This window comes from Pungitius pungitius, chromosome 6 (assembly GCF_949316345.1).
Source record: "Pungitius pungitius chromosome 6, fPunPun2.1, whole genome shotgun sequence".
NCBI lineage: Eukaryota > Metazoa > Chordata > Actinopteri > Perciformes > Gasterosteidae > Pungitius > Pungitius pungitius.
The window spans coordinates 13,810,485-13,831,832 of NC_084905.1; the positions used below are offsets into that span (position 1 = coordinate 13,810,485).

Sequence of the window (21,348 nt, forward strand, 5' to 3'; positions counted from 1 at the left end):
AGCAATGTGCGTTCTTATCATTATCACTAGATGCTGCTAAAGATATCTTTTGAATAGACCTGATTCAGAGTAAGAATGTAACCCGTCTTCAACACCTCATTTTCGTATATTTTACAATTTGATCATAATTTATTAATACACACTACCGGAGGGTTCATGCATTTGGGTTTTCAACTCCAGCTTCCAGTGGATTCTGCCTCTGTGCTCCACAAATAGCCACCCAGACAAGTTATGTAAGGTAGGTTCCAAATAGATTACTGTAAAGGTACACTTGTATTAATGGAGCTGCATACAGAGAAACAGACCTAGTCTTGCTGCCACGTGTCAGTAAATAAGTCCTATTTCATTCATTTACTGGCCATTTTTCAACAGCTTCTACCATCTTTGACTAAAAATACTAAACACCCTGTGCCTTGCATACTCTGCTTTCCTTCTTTTTAGTTTAAAGCGAGAGTATTTTTATCTGGAACCATACAGCATGTCTCTGCTTGGTGTTTGTGATGCATCATTTACCTGTAATTCGAAGAGAGGCACACTTGAATCAAGATAACATCTTAAACTTACTGTAGAGAGGAGCACCTGGGTTCTGGACTCATATTGGTTGTATCACAGTCCTATTTTTATATAATTTATGTATTGGGATCTGTTTTGGACGTCTGTTACATCTGTTACATGGTGTGAAATGAAATGGCAATTCCTGAATCCAAATGGAATTGTTTATTTGAGCTTTTCTGTTCATTGAAACTAAATTGGATGTATTTATTCGTATTGTTTTCTTCGGTTGATTAATCCAACAGAAACTTAGATTATTCAAATAATTGTGTAGTCTCACACGGGTGGGGTTTAAAAGTTTGTCCCTCAAATGTGCACAGCGTCATTGAGGCAGCGCCATTGTGTGAGCACGGGTGTCACAGTTCAGCTCCACACCCGCCTCACTCCACGTAATCAGTTTATTCTGTACACCTGCTCGGGCACATTCACTTCGTCAGCCCAATCACACTCACGGACCCCCGTTGCTGACCTTGCCTGCCCCTGTTTACCCCGTTAGCCCGAACCCCGGTGAAGCGACCTGCCTTTCTGTCCCGTGGTTTGGATTCTGTCTGCTGTTCCTGGAGCTTCAATAAAAGGTCAAAGAGCCCTTGAGTTGTGTGTAGTGCATTGGGGTCACACACAGACCGTTACACTGTCGGGGCTTTCGCTGCCTTCAGTCACATCATCACATATTCTATATATTTTTATGTTTACTTTGTGCCGGCGTTTTGTAGCTCAATGACACTGTAAAATAAAATTTCAACATATGGCGGGGGCGCCATGTCAACAGGGTTTTGTTTCATTTATATTTTGTTAATCAATCAATCAATAAGAGAAAGATGTATGCTTACGGGCACACCTAGAGGGCGCCCCCCAACAAATTTGGCGCCCTAGGCGGTCGCCTTGGTCGCCGATAGGAAAGGCCCCCCTGTGTGTGTGTGTGTGTGTGTGTGTGTATGTGTTACGTTCGTTTTCTCTGCTGCACAAAGAAGTCGCCTTTGCTCAAATGCCACTGCAGTGTAGCCTAAATAAGTCCCACTGAATTGTAAGTGACATGTGTGCGTCGTTTTAAGTTTTCATTTGTACTTAGCGTTCCTGCACCTTGTGATTTACAAATGAAGCACTGGATCCATCATGACCTGCGCGAAAGAGGGCGGAAAAACTATGAATTTCACCCCCCTGCTCTCCGCACATCCAAAGCCATTCTTTCCTCTCCCGGCTCTCTCTCTCACTCTCTCAATCACTCTCACACGCACAACAACAAACAGACACACACACGACCCTGCCCCCCATGTCAATAACATGCATGCCGCATTCACTGGACAGGCACACAGTAGGAAACCAGAACATCATAACATTGTCCCACACAGCAGCTAACAGCGGGGATGCTACAATATAAAACTTGCGGGCCGCACTAACTTTAAATATTAAGGTGGGGGCCACAAAATGTTGTCCCGAGGGCCGCAATTGGCCCGCGTGCGCCGTGAGTTTGAGACCCCTGCTTTAAAGCATTTTTATGATTTTAATGAATACCCTGTAGATGGCAGTGTCCTCTTCCAAATAACCTTCTTATAGCAGTAGTAATTTTAACACACAATAACCTCAACATCATAACCAGATATTTCTATGTCAACAAGTGGTTCCTAATATCAACCTAAACGGCTGATATTAAAAATGGCATTACTGTACATGCTGTATGTCGTTCGTCTGTCACCTCTTTCTATTCATGATGTAGTGTGAGAGGTTCCCAACACATTGAATGGGGACGTCTGTAAAGGAGGCCTCCATCCTCTCCACGCCTCTTTTTGCTTATTATTATGTTCTCCACTCCACGCCACCTTGTCAGTTCTCACCATTCACTTACTTTTCTCCATCCCATCAGCAGGTGCATCTCTTCCGCTGCATGAGGAAATGAGTGTGAGGTAAGTAAAGCGAGTGAGAATGTGGCCGGAGGGATGGGTCAGGGAGTCGAGGGCTTGAGAATAGCGGAGAAACCGAGGGGGGAAAAGCGACCGCGCGGTACAGTGCGCCAGGGGAGAAGTTGGGATAGGAGGGACAAAGAGAGAAAATGGGGGAAGGGAGGAGGGGAAGGTGAGAGGACACGAGAGATGGTGGGCGGTTGCCAAGCAACGATTGATAACCAAATCCCCAGACATCTTGGTTGTGCTGCCCTTCCCTCCCTTCAGGCCTGCACACACAAACACACACGCACACACACACAGTAGGTTTACCTTCTTGCTTTAAGTGTTGACACTTTGAATTTAGAATGATACAAATTGTATCATCGGTATCCCACAGTGGTAGGAGCCTTTATATATATACACACACACACACACACACACATGTTAGGAGACGCAGCACATGAACGCTGAGATTTATAGGGCTCTGACTGTGCTTTGCCCATTTGATTACACTATGTGTGTGAAATCAATAGATCTGTCACATTGATTCCCATGCGGGATCCTCTCTGCCACTCATGCTACTAGGATGAATGATAGCGAGTGGCAAGGACTGTGCTATCAAAGCCAGTATATTCCCCCAGCTCTTTGGGTTGAGGGAATTTTAAAGAGTCAAGCCCACATCTGTATTCAGCGTGCGCCTGTGTGTGTGGTCCTGGTGTCAAAACCTCCTGATACCAGGTGTTTCTTTATGGGGAGGCAAAAATCAAATGATTCAAAAGGGGGAAGGACTACACTTTGAGGGAAGCAAAACCAAAGTAGTGTAATGGTTTTTGGAGAAAAAAAGTAATTTCTTTGAAATATCACACTGAGACTATTATATATAATAGGCTACAGAATAAGGTCAAATTAAAAGATTGAGAAACATCGGTCTCTGTGACCCCCCCCACCCTCCCCGTTTAGAAAGAAGGAGGGTGGAGTGTTAGAGGTGCGAGTGAGTTAGAGTGAGAGGCAGGGAGGGAGAGAGACGGAGAGGAGACAGGGGGACAGACCGAGAGGGAAAGAGAAATCCCGCCGCGTCGGTACCTGTTGGGGCAGCTTAGAGGTGTCAGGGTTCGTTAACCTCAGAGGGAGCGACGGACCACCCCCTCACAGAACCCCCCCCCCCCCCCCCCCCCCCCTCACGGGCGGCTCAGCGGGGGCGCATTCGGTGTGAACGCGCGTCGGAGAATTCCCGTCGCCCCCCCCCCTCCCCCTCCTCTCCTCTCCTCTTCCCCCCTCCGTCCCCGGCCCACCCCTCCTTTTTACACTTCTTTTTTTTCACAATGGATACCTACAGGGTTGGAGCCTGGGTGTTCCTGGTCCTGTTGTGGCAGGACGGCTATTTGGCATCGGAGTTCCCGACACAGCTCATGTAAGTAATCCCATTCCGAGCAGCTGCTGGTCTGGTCTGGTCTGGTCTGAGTCCCTTCCAAGAGCTCGTTGTTTGGAGACAAGTGGCCCATTAGGGGTTAATGAGCCCCTTCACGGCGGGCTGGCGTCTCCAGTGAGAGTGGGATGGGCAGCGTCGTTTCGTCCGTGCACCAGTGGGCATGTTGAAAGTAGACATTATTTCAGCTTCCCTCTGCATGAACCGTGTTTTCCGTCACAGCAGATCGGAGCAGTCGGTGAGAGTGAAGTTATCGAGGAGTTCGCGTGCCTTGCTCCTGGTAAACTGACACAAGTTGCCTCCTGTCTGTGATCCCGAATAACTTGAGAGTATCCCGTCTAGCCTTGTGGTACCCATCCCCCTGTAATACATGTGTGGCAAAGCAATTCTATGATTCATTCTTGAAACAATGTGTTGACTGCTCTGATGAGAGATCCCATACAAAGCTTGGAAACCAGTTCACATTTCACACACTTTTTGTATCCAAATGAATGTATTCACCATATTGATTGATGGATTGAAACATTTATTTCTTGAATATGTAGACATTAACAAATAAGACATTTAAAAATCAACATAGACATAGACCACAAAATAAAATGAAAAAGTCACCTTTTGTTCAAAAAAAGGAGTAGAGGGAAGCAAAAGCTTATAGGTCCCTACCCCTATCCCATATAACTCATTCATTTGAGTGGTACATAGATTTAGTAGATTAATACTTTAATCCAAAATGTAGACATTACTGAGACACGTTTCAGAGACAAAACACATAAAGTTATGATACTTACTATATCACATTTCAATGTGTTGATTCAGAACCAGCAGACGTTGGTTTAGCAGCTGGAGGCGATTCAGGTGAATTCAAGTCAATGAGCTGCTATTGGTTTGCCGTAGCAGATGTTGGGCAGAAAGTGACTAAAAAACAAACTATAAATGAAGTCTGCTAAAAGCACCAGACTATGCATCCAGCTGCCATGCTCTAAAAACATACATTATATAGTAAATAATAATAAAAAAGAGAGAGGCAAAGACTGAAAGCCATGCAGATCATAGCCACCACAGCAAGACACAGACAGCTGTAACCCTACCACACCGTCACACAACTGGAACTAAATCCCTGCGTTCTGTACAGATAAAAGTCTCATTCACAGCTTTTGATTTGGCCCAAACTAAATATGGCAGCAGGAGAATGGACCGTTGATCCTATTGTCTTGTAGCAGCAGCAGTTGTGTCTGCATCTTTGCGAAGACAATTAGTGGGTGAAGAGGCTTAAGAGCTGTTAGCTCTGTGCTTCTTTTAAAAAAAAGACGACCATAAATATTTAACAACTAAATAAAATATAGATATCAATATTTAGCAATATCAAGAGGGTGTGGTCACCGTGTTAGGGGTTTTGGCGCAAACTGCTGGACGCATTGGTGAGGCCCTGAATACAGAACATATATATTTAATGGTAATCCTTTTGTATAGCCTATAAACAATTAGGGACTGCAAATATACCTTTCAGTGGTTGCCCTACCACTATAACAAGCGGGGCGTCCCTGAACAGAAGAAAACATTCGTCTTTTCATCCTCGAACACCATAATGAACAGTTGTAACGGTCCCTGTTGAAGGGCTCTAGCACAAAAACAGACTTTCCAGTTCATAAACATTGTGGATTTCCTTTGAATCTCAGTCAAAAAAACACTTCTAGTGATGCAGGTTGAGTAGTTACACAATGACAAAATAAACTTTTAACGTCCACTTTTTTATCCATTTCTCCGACTTTACATTTTCTGACTCCACTGCAACAAGCAATTTGCTAAGACACACAAGGTCATTACCGTTTTCAGATCATAATTAACCTGTGTTCTTCTGAACGATACGACCAGCAAGGGGAAACCCCCTTTTCACATGGTGCACATGTTGCACTTCAGACTGCATGTTGTCAGTGGGAGGAACAGAAGTCGGTGCTCACTGTAAACGCAGTTTCACACAACCCGTGTACTCTCCTCACGGCGGGGCGTGTTGGGGGCGGCTGGTTTGCGGCTCTAAGGACGCTTCATTCTTAATGCTGTCACGGTGTGGGTTTGTTTATTGTTTTATTTTGTAGTTTCCTGCACCTTCCCAGTGTATTTAAACCGTGTGAGCCCCTTGTCGGTACTTTAAGTTTCCCAAGTTCGATGCTGATCGTCTTGTCTATGTGGGCGAGACGGTTTGTTTGCTCGTGTTCCTGGTTTTTCCCCAAGGCCTTTTTTAGATTTCCGTTAAATAAAGTGGTTTTGTTTTTAGTATGTGCGTTTGAGTCCTCCTGTCTCCCGTCCTGAACTTTCCTCGTGACAGAATGAAGCAACCAGACACAAAGCACGCACAGGGTTTTATTACACTGGGAAAGGGGCAGGTGATCGGACACAGTAGGAAACAATCAAGGACACGGCAGACAATCAGCCACAGGAGAAGGAGAAGTGAAGTTAACCCAGAGACATGAGAGGCAGGAAACTACAAAATAAAACAGGGCCCGAACCCACACCGTGACACTTGTGTGGGTTTGTACAACGTAGTCTTCCGAAGTCTCGCTCCACTGGTTGTTTGGGCAGCTAGTGGCGCTGACAGCAATGCTGCGTAACACTTTATGTGGTACTTTACGCTCGTAGTACTTTATGCTCGTAGTACTTCAGGCTCATAGTACTTCAGGCTCATAGTACTCCGGTGATAAGATACTTCCGGTTCGCAGTGGTTGCAGATAGCTTTGCTTTTACTGTCTGGTAAAATGAAATGCCGTTAACGCCTGATAAAATCATTGTCAGCCTTAATAGATTGCTACGTTAATGCGTTATAAATGAGAAAAATCTACCACTTGCATCATCTAATCACCCCCAAATTCATCTTCTCTAAGTTAGTGACACTGCATGTCTGCATGGTTAGTTACCACAAATGGGACTTGAGCGTAATATACTTCAATAATGCTGCCATTTTACTGTCAAATAAGTTGTTTTTCTTTGGAGTGTGACTGATTGTGAGATGTAATGGTGTTTGAACAGAAAAAACCCAGCAAAAAGATATTATAATAAATTGACTACATTTGGAGGCATTTGGTTATGATCCTAAATAGCTCTGTTTTTCAAGTGTGAAGACAAAACATTTTGCATTATGTTAAGAGCAACGTGTCAGATGGATTGAAAAGAAGAATAGTACGAATTCAATATCATTATCATATCATCCTTTTTTTGTAACAAAGAAATGATGTTTCCTGTGTCTGGAATATTTTAGAATCAGATAGCCAATAAGGCCACATGCATTGCAAATCTATAGTGTTGTAGGATAAGGATATAAGGATATGATTATTTATTTTTTACATCATGTTAGGTTTTAGGCTACAGAAAGAGCAAATTGGCCACTCGGGTATTAGTGTATGAACTGCAGATTGTGAACAGAGCACCGCGCATTGTTTTGGTGCATTGCTTTTGGCGTTTCCATGCCTTATTGTGCTTCGCTTTATGGACTCCTGTCTTTGCCTCTGTAATGATGTGTAATTAGACTGTAGTTTAACCCAGCCGGCCACCGAGATACACACTATAGGCCAGCTCATTAATCTAGTGCCAAAGTTATGACATCACAACATCTGTCTCTCTCCTGTATGGTCTCTCTGTTTCATTTTCTGTTTCGCTCTCCTTTGCTCTTCTTGTGTCTGACAAACAATGTAGGCCGGGGTCTGACCCAGTTGCCATTTGAATGTGCATTTTTATATGTTTTTAATTATCCAGCACGATACTAGAGGCTGTAGTAATCAAAGCAAGCAACCAGAGCAGAAAAAAGTGCTACTTCTGCTTAACATTATTACTGTTTAGGCATCTCTTAAACCCGAATGTTGTTTAAGCCATTGAAAAGAGTATACGTTATAATAAAAGTGTGGTGGTAATAACATATTGCTAACTATAAAACACCTGTTTATTACAATTCATTAATTAATTCAAAAGTAGTGTGTTGTTGTGTATGACACTTTTATTTGTGCAAAAACTTTAAATAAATAAGGGGATTTAATGTGCAGGTTCTTTTCAGTCTGTAAAGTCCCTTTCTGTACAGATTTAAAATGAAAATATCCATGTAAGAGCTTTATTCCTTGCTCCATTTCTCCGCCAGTTCTTTTCTGCTGACCCCACTGCTCTGAGTGGTTGGGATGCGTGATAAAGCCCATCCCAATATTTCAGGGGGGTTATTTCAGAGTGGGGGGCGCCCCCGTCTGGTTGGGTAAACATTGATATTTGTGTATGGAGCTGAACTAAGATACATCTGCATAATATGTTTGACCACGGGATTTAACCCAAGATGTCACAGGTGCTGAATGATGATAGTTTCTACAAATTGGACAAATACATGGCAGGGCAACTTAATCCTTATGCCTCGCTCAGCAGAATTAAGAGAACCAGGACATGGCAACGCGATGGTCCTAAATCATTCTTATCACACAGTATCACATTTTATTTATCTTAGGCTTTTAAGTGCATTTTCCGGTCGTAAAGCCCGCCCCCGGGGCAAAGTAAAGTGGCATCCTAACACTGTTGGCTACAGGTGAGAATGTATATTATATACAGTGCTGTCACTTATCAAAATATGATATTTCTCTTGGCCATTGGGGAGTCTGCAATAGTGTTCATGCATGGAAATGACAGCATCTGTAAGCCATGGGAACCTGTTATCATTCTCATACAATATTAATGACTATTCTTAGTGTGCCCGTGTGTATGATTCATGCATAACAGTGTATATGGAGAATTAATGCATCCACATGCACACAAGTATTTTCATCCTTCTAGCCCCTCAAACCAGATGCACCTCCTAGATGTAATTCCAACAAGTCACCATGTCACTTAATGCATAATGTCTTTGGTCTTTGACATTCTTCCCTCGTCTGTCTCGATCCACAGCCGCTGTGGAGGGAGGATACACAGAGTGAATTAGTACTTCAGTACATTATAACACCTGCAGTGAGCTTATACTGGTTGGACAATGTGATTGGAGATAGATGAGAGGACGGTATAATCCAGTGTGGCACTAGAAAGCTGGACGTGATTTCCCCTGAGCTCTCATTCAGACAAACTCGTCAGTCCCAGGAACCTCCGACCTCCTGCCTGCTTTCACATCAGTGTCACCAGTCACAACATTGGCTGACACTTTTGGTTGACATCATTTTGATTGTATTGATTGATGGTACATTATTTTTGCTTGATCGTCCACAGTGATACTATTTAGCCGTCTTTTATTATGGTATTTTTAGATGGTCTACTGTGTTGACAGTTTGATTGCACTTTGAAATGTTTCCAAAGGGTTTATATCTGAGATACGATTAAGAGTAATTGTGTGCTCCTGCCTTGTTCTATAGGATAAAGGTATGGGTTGAACAGATGCAGAAAGAGCTTGTGACCCTGGCAGACTCGGCTACACCTGGACAAAGCCTCACTCAGGTATACTTTGTTGATTGTAAAAGAACCTTTACAACTGCTATGAAACTACCATACATACATCAATGGATCAATGAAAATGCAACAATCTTGTTTATATGTTATATATCATATATTTTGTTTAATAAAATACATTTTCAAAACATGAGAAATTTTAAATCATCAATTATGTATGATTTTAAATGTTATATTCTCTCTTTCTGTCTAGATTTTTCTAAAAAACCAACACCTGTACACTGTGGAGCAAAATGACGCAGAGGAGCTTGTGGCAAGAGCAGCCCGGAAAATTGAACAGCTGCTGCGGAAGAGGTCTGCTGCCTTGGAGGTACAATTCACTCTACTTAGAAGAACCAACTGTCAGTTTTTAATTTCATTTTGGGTTTGAAAGCTGAACAGAATGATAGCTCCATTAACATGGGCTACAGACATATTTATATTCCTGTCTGCTTCTTGTCAAATCATTGTAGACTTGATTTAGTATAGTCAAAAGGGTATGGAGTGAATCATGTGTTCAGTCCTCCGCCAAATGTATTGAAAAGCAGCCAAAAAAACAAATTTATGCATTACTTGGGTACTACACACAGGGAATGTGACACAACATCAAATCGAATTGAACAATTACAGACATTATGTAGAACCTTTTGTGGACCTAGGGTAAACCTACCAAACTCCTGGACAGATATATTGGGGAAAACTAAGAAAATGTCTTCTATATGTTCAAACCCAGCAGATGTACCACAGTCCCACATATCTGATGAGTGTTGTATCATTATCTAATGGGAGATAGATAGTATCCTCAGATCTAGTCAAAGTATTAACACTGTACAATCCTGAAAATGGTGTACTGGACAGTAAGGTACATTCACCTCCTCTTTGCACAAGTCATTGCTGTATTCAGATACAGTAAATGTTGAGTTGAATGGCTGTTGCATATCTAATGATCTTTGACAATGCTGAATTCAAAAAGGTAGGGAATACGTTACACATTAATAGATCTGTAAGCCCAATAAAAAGATCATACATGTCATACATATAAAATAATCATGTTAGATAATTCACGTATCACGTATAATTCTTATCTCAAATAAATGAATTCATAGATTTTTGGATAATACATTCTGATACAGTTACACCCGCCTCTGGCTAGCTATTTGAATGATCAGTTGGAAACAGAATCTCTGACCCTTCTTCTTAAATAAATGCTTCTCTTGTTAGGAGGAAATGTATATAAAAAACCTACGTTCTTAATTTGGGTGTGCATTATTTTGTTAATATCTCAATGCTGTGGTTATTTTGTTAAAGCACACTAGTATTTCAGTGTTCGGGGATCTACATGTATTTTATGGATAAGTTAGTATAGTTTGTATATGCTGTAACAGCAGTGAGTGAAGCATAAAATGATGGAAAAGTTTGAGACCTTTTTTGCAGCATGTGATAATGAGAGCTTTTACCCTGGGGATGTTGCCTTTTTCTCCCTTTCTTTTAAACCCTTTTTAGTGAGAAATGGGTCAAAGGTTCTCATTTGTATCCGGAGTTTGAGCTCAGTTAATACAGTTTATACACTTATGTACGTACATTTGCAAACGTAGCGTTATCGGCGCCACGGCCAACCCGCAGATAGCGCACCATGTTCACTTTACGCCGTCTTTACAAAACCTGCAGTTCATCAGCGCCTTTCTCCGCCCACTGTACCGCACGTTGAGTGAATGGGCCTCCTTCTCTCCTTCTATCGCGGATCAGCCGAAGTCAAACTAAAATTCAGCAACAGCAAAGGCATCAGTGGTGGGGAAATGTGTGTATTGACTTGTGAGCGTGTGCTGTGATACGGCTGGGTGCACACTGCGATATTCCCACTGCTGATGCTATGACTGTTTGAAATGATCCTGATGCCGATCATTGTAATGTAGTGAGGACTTTAACAAAGGAATGTGAACGCTGAGTTAGAGATGCAATGTCATCTTTGATTTCTTCTAGTAACTGTAATATTGCATGGCTGCTTCACCTGTGACGCGTAATGCTTTCACTCAACTGAAAAAGTCTGATGGCAAAAATCCTTTCAGCTCGTCTCCTTGGCCCATGTCGCCGTCTGGCTTTGGATCACTGCTGTCATCTCACCATGAGGCATATGTGAGGGAAACCGCATTCTGCTTCACACCTGCTTTTAGGAGCTGGAGAATTTCTCAAAATGGAGGCGTGCTTCAACGGGTGGTTTCTGTACGTACCGACGAATACATAATTAGGCGCACTGTACGCATCCCCTCCCGTCTCTTTATGGGAAACTCCCACTCTACCCTTGACCCTCCCGTGAAAGCACATGGATGACACAAAAAGCGCAATTTGCCATTTTCAGTTTTTGAGACAGGCAGTCTGTGTATTATTGTGTTGTTATGATTGGAAATAAAGCCTGCCAATTGCCTGTCTTGTGTACATTAACTAAACTCTTGGCCTCTCTGGTGTTCCTTATTATTTTTCTGGTACTGGTGCCATGAAATGTGTACACAGCAGGGAGGCAATTGGCTTCAGAAGAAAGATGGTTGTGTGTATGTGTTTATTTGTGTGTTTTTACGGGTAGGTGCATTTCGCTGACAGGCCATCAAACCTACGGACATCACATTTTATTGCATTCTCACCTGCGTGTAACCTCACGGATATCGGATGTTAGGTCCTGAGCTGTGTGGATGGGTAGAATCGAAGAAGAGCAAATGTGAAATACGTGCAAATGTATTGAGTTTGATGGATACAAGTAGTGACAACTTTAGGGGTCATGTAGGCTACACACGTGGCATTCACTGAACACCTGCAAACACACTAGCTTCTTAATCAGACAGAATACAGGAAGATAATCTTCATCCCAGTTGCAAGATCCTTTCTTGTTTTATACTTCCTCTCTCAAACTTTTATCCTCCAGTTGCATCAGCAATTTATCTATATTTCTCTGACGCTCACACCTTTGATAACTCTGCATGATGCATGTCCTATCAAGGACCACAGTTTACCGAGCCACAGGTGTGAAACACGTGTCTAATCATGGATCCATAAGTAGGTGTGTGACAGAGTGTAACATTCATTATTAATGAGTACTTGGCTGCACACTGTTAAGAGATATATTTATCTCAATTATCTTTATCTCAATTTTTCGAAAGCAGCACATGGTACTGTTAATATGCTCAAGTACCTTCCTGTGGGGAAGTTAATTAAGTCACTTGATCTGTCAACTTGGAGCACTCTTTCGGCAATACATCATAATCAAACATTCATACAATTTTAATTCATGGGGAGAAACTAGACGTCTGCCTCTCTTTTAAGACTTTAGAAAATCTAGGTTGTGAAGGGAGACTCAAAGGTCATTTTAGCAAAGCATGTTCCTATTAACTACAATTTCAAATCCATGTCCATGTCTCTTCAGATTCTAAAAGTCTGATTCCACACCAAAATATCCTTCAGGAAAAGTTTCTATTCCAGCATTTGTGGACTACACTGCAAAAGAAAGAAAGACTTACCTATTTAAAATAGGGACTTTGTAATATTTGTAGAGGTATTCACAGAGTAAATACACAACTAAAATGTTTCTCCTTTTCTGATGCAATTTGCCAATATTGCAGCCAGCTAAGATAGATAGATATTAGATACTTGATTCCCAGTATGTCATTTTAAAGGGATTAGAGGCCAAAGAGAGAGAGTGAAAGAGAGAGAGATGACCCTGAAAAGGTTTTTTAAAAGTTAGCCACATAGTGAAAGGGTGTGATGTGCTGGAGGCCAGATCCAATTACTTCAACACATCTCTCCCTCCCCATCCACAGCCTGTTCTCTCTTGGTCTTTCTGTCCATGTACACTGTAATTAAACTCTTAATTATTGATCCTTCAGAGCTGCTTTGCCAATGGCAAACTGATAAAACACTGAAGACATATTCACAGTCCACTACCCTCTCTTTCGAACAACCAGCAGCCATGTCTGGTATGCCGTTTACTTTTTTAATCTGCAAGAAGTCAGTGAGAGTGTGTGTGCGTGTGTGTGTGTGTGTGTCACTGTAATTCCCTTTCCTCTCCAGGGCTGAAGGGCTCTGTCCAGTGACTAATGAGACAGTCTACAACATTACTTAGTGTAATAACTCAACCTGCGCGGCAAAAACTGCCCAGTAATGTGTGTGTGTGTCTGTGTGCGTGCCATTACTGGAATGTAATCAATGAAAACCAGTGGAATGTAGGGCTTCTGTAAAGCTGTCATTAATTAATTATTGGAACATTTGACTCATCTGTATATTGAACATCAATATGGATCAATTACTAGTATTTATGTCTGTGTAATGCTTCACTTCAGGATACATATTTTAAAATATCAGTTGAAATTCTTAACAGCAGGATCTACTTTAGAATCAGAATTAGAAGCCATTTATTGTCAATTATGTTACACATGGAGGAATTTGACTTGATAAATTGGTGCAATATAAGAACAAAATAAGATAAAAAATATACAAGCAAAAATAAAATCAATATTATCAGATAAGATGAGTATGTTAACACATGTAGCCAGTGAGGAAATGTCCCTCCTAAGATGCCGTAGGTTCAGGCCCCTCCTACTTTCTCGTTTACCAATTTGTATGGGTATAAATGGTAAATGGACTTGTATAGCGCTTTTCTAGTCTTCTGACCACTCAAAGTGCTTTAACACTACATAACATCATTCACCCATTCATACACTAATGACAGGACCTACCATACACAGTGGCACCTGTCCATCAGTAACTAACATCACACACTGTAGTCACAACTAGAGGAGCAATGCTGGGGTTAAGTGTCTTGCCCAAGGACACATGGACATGCAGGTTAGCCGGGCCTGGGATCAGACCTACAACCCTCTGATTGGAAGACGACCGCGCTCCCCACTCACCCACAGTATAAAGGCTGCACCTAACAACACTGCAGGGGCATGCTGTGCCTTCCCGTGTTGTCCAGTTGGACAACCCGTTGAGCTGGTGCAGGGTGATTGCAAAGTTCAGGCGGGAGCATTTGTTTTGTTCAGTTAGATTACTTTTTGTTTGTGGTGGTTTACCTGCAAATTATTGTGTAAATTGTGATTATCCCCAAGAAAGTTATTTTGCACAAAATTGTATTTACTGAATCTGTTTAGGAGTGCTTGGGGCTTCAGACGGTGGTGGGGCCGGTGACTGGGCCACTCACTTGATCCTCACATTTTTTGTTGTTGTTGTGCAATTGACAATATTTTCTCTTGTTTTACACGTTTTCTTAGTTGCATGCTTTTGGTTTTGATTCATGTTGTTTGGCGTGAGTGTGTGTGGAACACTGGAGCCAGTGAGGGTCCTGTCCCAGAGCCTGTTTCCCTCCCCTCCCGCTCCTTGGCCCGCTACACGCTAGCCAGCAATAAGACTGAACTTGCTTATTGAAACCCTTTGTTTCATTACATTCCCGGAAGCTGATGGGAATTGTTTTCTATCGTTGATATTTTAAGACTCTTTCAAATAAATGTTATACTCTGGGTGAATACTTTCCCGTGGTCTGTTTGTGTCCCTATGGGACGATAACCACACACATGGTTGCACACACTTATCTATTTCCATATGTTTCCATGGTGAGAAGAGTCACTGTGCAAAATGTTCCCACAATGGATTATTGGGTCAATGGGGGACTCGGGACTAGGAAAAAATGTTCCTGTGGCGAGAGGTCCTCGTCCTGATGGACCACAGTCTCTTGCCAGAGGAAAGGGGCTCAAAGAGTTTGTGTTCGGGTGAGAGGGGTTGGCTACAATCTTTCTTGCCCGCCTCAGAATCCTAGAGGTAAACAAGTCCTGGAGAAAGCAGATTGCAGCCAATCACTGCAGAGCGGATGACACGCTGCAGCCTGCCCTTGTCCTTGGCTGTGGCTGCAGCGTACTACATTGATGGAGGAGCAGAGGATGGACTCAGGAAACGGAAGGACTCCACATCGGTGATGGGGGGGGAAGGTGGGGCTGCATTGCTTCGGACATAGACAACCATCTCCTCTGTCTTCAGAGCGGGCACCACGTCATCGGTTGGTCAATCTCCAACCTGTAGGTCGACTCCCCACCAGAGATGAGTCCAATGAGGGTGGTGTCTACGTGCTGCTTCGTGTCAGACAGGAAGTCTGTGATCCACTTCCAGGAGAAGTTGTGCACGGGCAGCACGAGAGGGGATGACTAGGGGTGTGAAGGTTGTGGATGGGTTGCCCACAGTAGAAATCATTCAGCTCGTTAACCAGGCGGAGGTCGTTCATGACCACCTTGCCAAACCTGTATTTTCAAGTCCTTTCCCAAGTTCAGCTGTGAACCAGGGTCTGTCATTGTCGTAACTCACCCTGGTGCATGCTCTGCTCTTGGTAGAAATTATGTAGATTAGGATTAAATATTGCACTGGAATATTTTGGATCCTGAACAAAGTCCTGATGCCTCATACATGTGTACAGCCTCAACATCAAGGCTTTTTCAGCCCACATGGTCAAATGGAATATACACTTTGATCTCATGTTGATAAAGCAGTGTTTCCCCTGGGTTTGCAGCTTTTAGAGGAGGGGTAGAAGGGCTGATCTGAGAGGGCGAGGGTGTCGTTTGGGCAAGGGGGGCAAGTGCATTTAGATAGAATAACATTATTATCAGTATGAAATTACTTCAAATGTCTCATTTCCCAATTGCATTACACATAATTATTACTCAATACAATTATCTCCTTTAATTTCCCTACAGATAAATGAAATACCCATATTAATATTCAAAATTACACTAATTGTTTTTTTAATATATTAATATAATTTGATATTTAAATATTTTTTTGCTTCTCAGACAAATTCAACATTTTGTGGTATTGGGATTCTTCTTACCCACAATTATAGTTTTTAACGAATGGGTTTCCCCTTCTACATTGTCCCCTTCCCTCTACATGAGAGAGGAATACAAATACGAGATCTGCACATATGTTTTTTGGAAGCAATCCATTTAATTTAGATCAGAAATATATACCATAAACAAAATATAGTTATTTCTTCATAATATTTTGGCATTCCAACTTAGTCCTCTAATGTATGTATATATTTGTGGCCTCATCTTCAAAATTCTGTATGTAATACAGTTCTGTTCAGTTATCCGGTTTTATTTGTGCATGTGTTTAACAGTCTTCAGACCTTATTATGTTTTTATGTGTGTGTGTGTGTGTGTGTGTGTGTGTGCCAACATAACAAAGTAATGAACAGAGGCTTTGACACGATCAGAGATATTCCAGGCTCCAGAGCAGATTTTATTCGACCTCCCATCTCCGCTTAGCTCTGGTCATATCAAACAGTCAAGGGGTGTCTGCACATGTTTGCATTCATGTTTGTGTGTGTGTGTGTGTTTGTGTGTGTAATAGACAGTAAGATAGATAGAAAGAGAAACGGAGCCTTGCAGATAGGACATTCTAGCTAGACTTATAGAAGCCAGGGGAGAAGTGTCTTATACATACATTGAGAAAAAATCCGAGCTGAGTTGGTGGATCACAACAGTGCAGCGTGTGTGTGCGCGTGTGTTTGTGTGAGATTGTCAGTTTCTTCACCCTTTCATTCCCGGACAAGGTTGCAACGTTGTTAAAAAATTCAAGCACCCACACCTTCCTGTTCTCACATTCCCATATGTTTTATCCTCTCTCTTGCGGGAATCAATCTTTATTTGCTTATACTCAATCCCAGCTGCAAATTAGGAGACACAATAAATACAGCATTATCAAAACTGATCAAAGATTCTCTGCTCAGGGGGCCATGAAATTGTTTTTTAGAAGAGAGATACACTTTTGATGATGATTGAGAGGAAGAGGTTTTAGAATGTGAGGCTCACATTTCACAAAATTCTTACTTTGATGAAGAGGATGAGATTGAGCAACAGCTAGTTCCAGAACAGCTCTATTTAGTCATCAGCTAGCAAGTGTATGAATATGGATGACATAAAATGGTGAAATGTAATGGTTCTTCTGGCCCAAAAAATGAACCACAGCGCATGGCTGCCACTGAGTTAAGGATCCAACCAGGGCCAACATGTATGTCAGTTATTAAGAATAAATAATAGTCAGAAGGAAGGTGTGTTTTCAGAGAGGGTCAGAAATGTACCAAACCCATTACGTGCCTACATGTTATTCTTGCAGGAGTTTTTCCGTTCCAGAGGGGAATACACAGAATCCCTGTGGGAGGCAGGAACTGCTAGAAAACTCTTCCTTATTTGTGTATATGGCTCTCACGTCCCTGGTATCTTATGTACCACTCATGGCTTGATTATAATTTATTTCCTTTATTAATTCGATTTTCATTAAAAAAAACAAGCCAAAAATGAGTAGTGCTTTAATTCATGTGTGTGAATAAACCAACTTAGAGCTCTAATATTAACCATACTAGGTTATTGTAACTGGGATGAAGTAAATATCTGTTGAGTATTTTAACGTACATTGTGTTGAATTAAACTCTCCAAAATGCACTGTGTCCGCTAGACCCACGAACACTGGCACAAGGGTTAACCACTGATGAATCCATTAGTTACAACTTATAAACCGTTCATTAAGAATTCTCAGCAGATTCTCCTGTAAAAAGCAAACCTGGGTGTCATACAATCCAAAGTCTGTGATGTGGACAGTAGATAGACACTCTTCTTCGGGATCAGAGCAAAATAGCCTGCAGAGCTGCTGCTGCCATCAGAGGCTTTGGCCTCTGAGAGAAGTCATGTGGAGCAGCGCGGATCTCTCCGGGGGCTTCGTGAGCTTCAGATTTCTCTGCTCTTTCTCTCCGTCTCACGTTCCCTCTTTCCCTTTACCCACATCCTTCTTGCATTTCTCTGTTTTTGACACCCTCTTTTTCCAGTCTACCGTATCTATCCTGTGCCCAGCTCCTTTGCCTTTTGTCTATTTCCGCTGCCAAACTACAATAGAAAATCAACCTTTTCTTATCTCTGTTGACCTCTGGTTCTCTTGTACTCTTTCACCTCAGTCTTTCATCTCTCCCTCTGTCCTCGTTACTATGCTTTGTGCTCTTTTGTATAACTCCCACTTGCCCATCCCGAAGTCTTGTCTGTTCCTGTCTGTCGATCTCACATCTTCTTTTCAATCATCTACCTCTTGCCCCATCATTCCAAACAACCCCCAACCATCCTTGTATACGTATCTCTTTCTCATCCCACTGTTCATTCGCTTGAGCTAAATTCTAATGACAAGTACCAACACCGATCTGAGCTAGAGTTACATTTTCCTCTGTTTGAACTGAACTTATAACGAACTATATTTTACACATCTATATTCTTTGTACTACTCTTTTTTTCTGCTTGTCATACTCACCCTTTACACCTCCCACAACGTTTACTCACTCGCCCTCGCTTTAGCTTGGGACTCCTAATGACAAAATGAGCCTTCATGAATGCGGACACATCAAACGGGAAACGAAAATACGAGATTGGATGAGGGTGTTAATGATCTTCTACTCCGCTACTACTCGTGTGTATTGCTCTGTTTCCTGGGCGAGAAACAGTGTGCTCTGCATCGCTGATTCATTTGAGGAGTGTGGAGACACACACACGCGCTGTCTGTGTCTGGGAGGCCCGGTGAGGTTTAGCAGAGCCTGTCTCATCGTCCTCGTCCATCCTTTAAGCCCTGTTCTGCTTTCTCACTAAATGCATGGTGTGCTGCTGGGCTGCCTTGGCAGAATGACAACTAAGACGGGTGAGAACAGGCAATAAACATCAAACACTCAGGCCTGCTCTGACGTCATGCATCAAGGTAAACAAAGATACATGAATTAATGTGCCCTATTTGGTTGTTAGGATCCTCTTCCAGAAGTTGCGTTTGTAATAAGACCCTTCTACGTCCAAGTGGGAATAACATATAACCAATAAGTACCACAAATCGCCTTTGCTCGCTAATGTAAAATTTCATGATTGCCATTTAGTTATTTTTGCTCTTTGCACCTTTTTCTCACTGAAGCACCTCTTTCCTTTTTCACTGCCCTGTGCCCATACATCCAATTCAATCCAATTCCCAGTCTCTCTACTCCTTCTCCCCATTACATCTGCAGGGGAGCGGGGGCTCTCCTCAGGTCGGCAGTGGTCATCCACTGACAGAATGGACTCATTATAGTGTGGGGCTGCGATATGTATGTCACAATATGTGAGAGGGAGACTAATGAGCTGCAAGATCACGGTGCTGGGAGTGTGTTAGCGCTGCCTTTAACTAAATGGTTTCTAGCATTTAATGTGTGTTTCAAATGAGAAATGCTTTCTTCTAGTCAACTGGCAGAGATGACAACTCACAGTGTCTCTGTAAGGAGCTGTTTAGAGAGGCTAGGTGCCACTCAGGCAGCGGTCCCATCAAGTCAAGGTTCGCTAGTTTAAAGTAGATTTGATTGGTGGATAAGCTCTCGCTGTTAACACGCTTCACAAACGAGGAAAAGAGAGAAAAAAGAGAAGGATAATTAGTTTCTTTCCCCCCAACCCCCCTGCACACGCTCTGCCGTGTCTCCCAGAGGGAAGAGGAGCCTCGTCAAAGCCCCGTCATTAATGTTTTAACAACCCTGTCGGTCTGGTCTCTTAGACGTGTGTATGTGTAAGTGTGTGTGTGTGTGTGTGTCTGTTTATTTGCATGTGCATGTTTATTTGCAATAAGTGTGGGAGGGAGAAGAAAAACTGATCAATATCCATATTTTAACACACTCTGTATTTCTACATACATTTTCAGTGAAAACCTACACATGCATTCAGCAAACTAAACATGTTTTGATTTCTAGAGTTAAGCAGAGTGATACATCTCAGTTAGCTCAGTGGTGTGACATGGTGTGATGTTAGATTGACATTAGCTGACATTAATGACAAGGACCTCCGCGCATGACCTTTTCAGCATGCTGCGTTTGCTTTATTATAGTCTTAAATCAAATCTTTCCTTTTCTCATGAAACACTTTGAATGACAATATACAGAGCTACAGTTTTGAATATTGCCACCTTGAAGGTGTTTGCACTGTAGTTGTCACTCACATTAACTTTTAAGATGAATAGTTAAAGCCTTGGCACACTCAAAAAGCATATATAACAAAGTAAGCAGCGGAATTCTTTTGGGGTGTCTGATGAATAGAAAATGTGTGCTTGGCGGTGGCTTGGCTATTTGAAAATAAAGGGTTTTATGCTTTTTTCCCAAGGCATCCAATTTCACTTTTTTGCATTTTGGCTTCAACTTTGACATGTTTTTTAGACTACTCTAAATGTATTTCAATCAGGAGCGACTCGTTTAATAGTAATACAATAATTTATTACACAAGCATAAAATATTAATTGTGCAAGGTCTTTGGCGATTGGACCCCATCATGGCGTACTATCCCTGAAGGCAGGGATAGTGAGGTCCAATAAGCCCAATCCCCCTGTAGTCCAGACACTGGTGGAGGTGGTATAGGAAGGAAGTAAGGAAGTAAGGAATAGCAGCAACCTGATGACAAACCAGAAACAACGCTGACGCCACCAGGAGGTGACTGGGGTGGAGGAGGGTCACTTCAGCTACACGCTGAAATGACAGCTGACAGCCAATAGAGAGGAGAACACTTTTAAAGATTGACAGCGACAACGTGATTGGCTTAAGGAAACCTTGTGTAGAATCTGATTGGTTACTAAAATGTGCACGCCCCCAATCAGCTGATAGAGTAATTACAAAGGAGGCAAACCGAGTCAGACTGGTTGTCTTCCTGACTGAACTTGCGCTTAAGCTACATTAAATATTTCTAATGGTTGAGTATTTGATGGACACGGACCTAAAAAGTCCTAAGAAATGATTTAATATTCATAGTAGTCATTTTTGCACATAGCGAACATGATGCGTTTAACTACTGGTGTCATTGCCTGTGTGTGTGTGTGTATGGCTGAAATGGGAGGAATATTTAGCTGCTGACAGCTAGTGCAGAGTACATGGCGACAGGTCTGGAGCAGAGTCCAGGACGGGCCAAAGAATAGAATCATTGCTGACAGCAGACAGACTTTTGCATCTAATCTAGTCTTTACTCATGTACAGATCTAACATGACCTTTGTTAAGCTTACTT

The 21,348-nt window shown here is 42.2% G+C and overlaps 1 protein-coding gene across 2 annotated transcripts in view; it reads left to right on the forward strand.

Moving 5' to 3' along the window:
* The first annotated feature begins 3,699 nt into the window (after window positions 1-3,699).
* The window catches only part of LOC119196383 (voltage-dependent calcium channel subunit alpha-2/delta-1), a 48,937-nt gene continuing 31,288 nt past the window's right edge, over window positions 3,700-21,348 (forward strand). For both annotated transcript variants that reach the window (XM_062563008.1, XM_037452027.2), the window contains exons 1-3: window positions 3,700-3,843; window positions 9,219-9,300; window positions 9,506-9,622. In XM_062563008.1, the coding sequence (XP_062418992.1) occupies window positions 3,755-3,843; window positions 9,219-9,300; window positions 9,506-9,622 (288 nt within the window). In that variant the 5' untranslated portion in view covers window positions 3,700-3,754. The remainder of the gene's footprint in view (window positions 3,844-9,218; window positions 9,301-9,505; window positions 9,623-21,348) is intronic.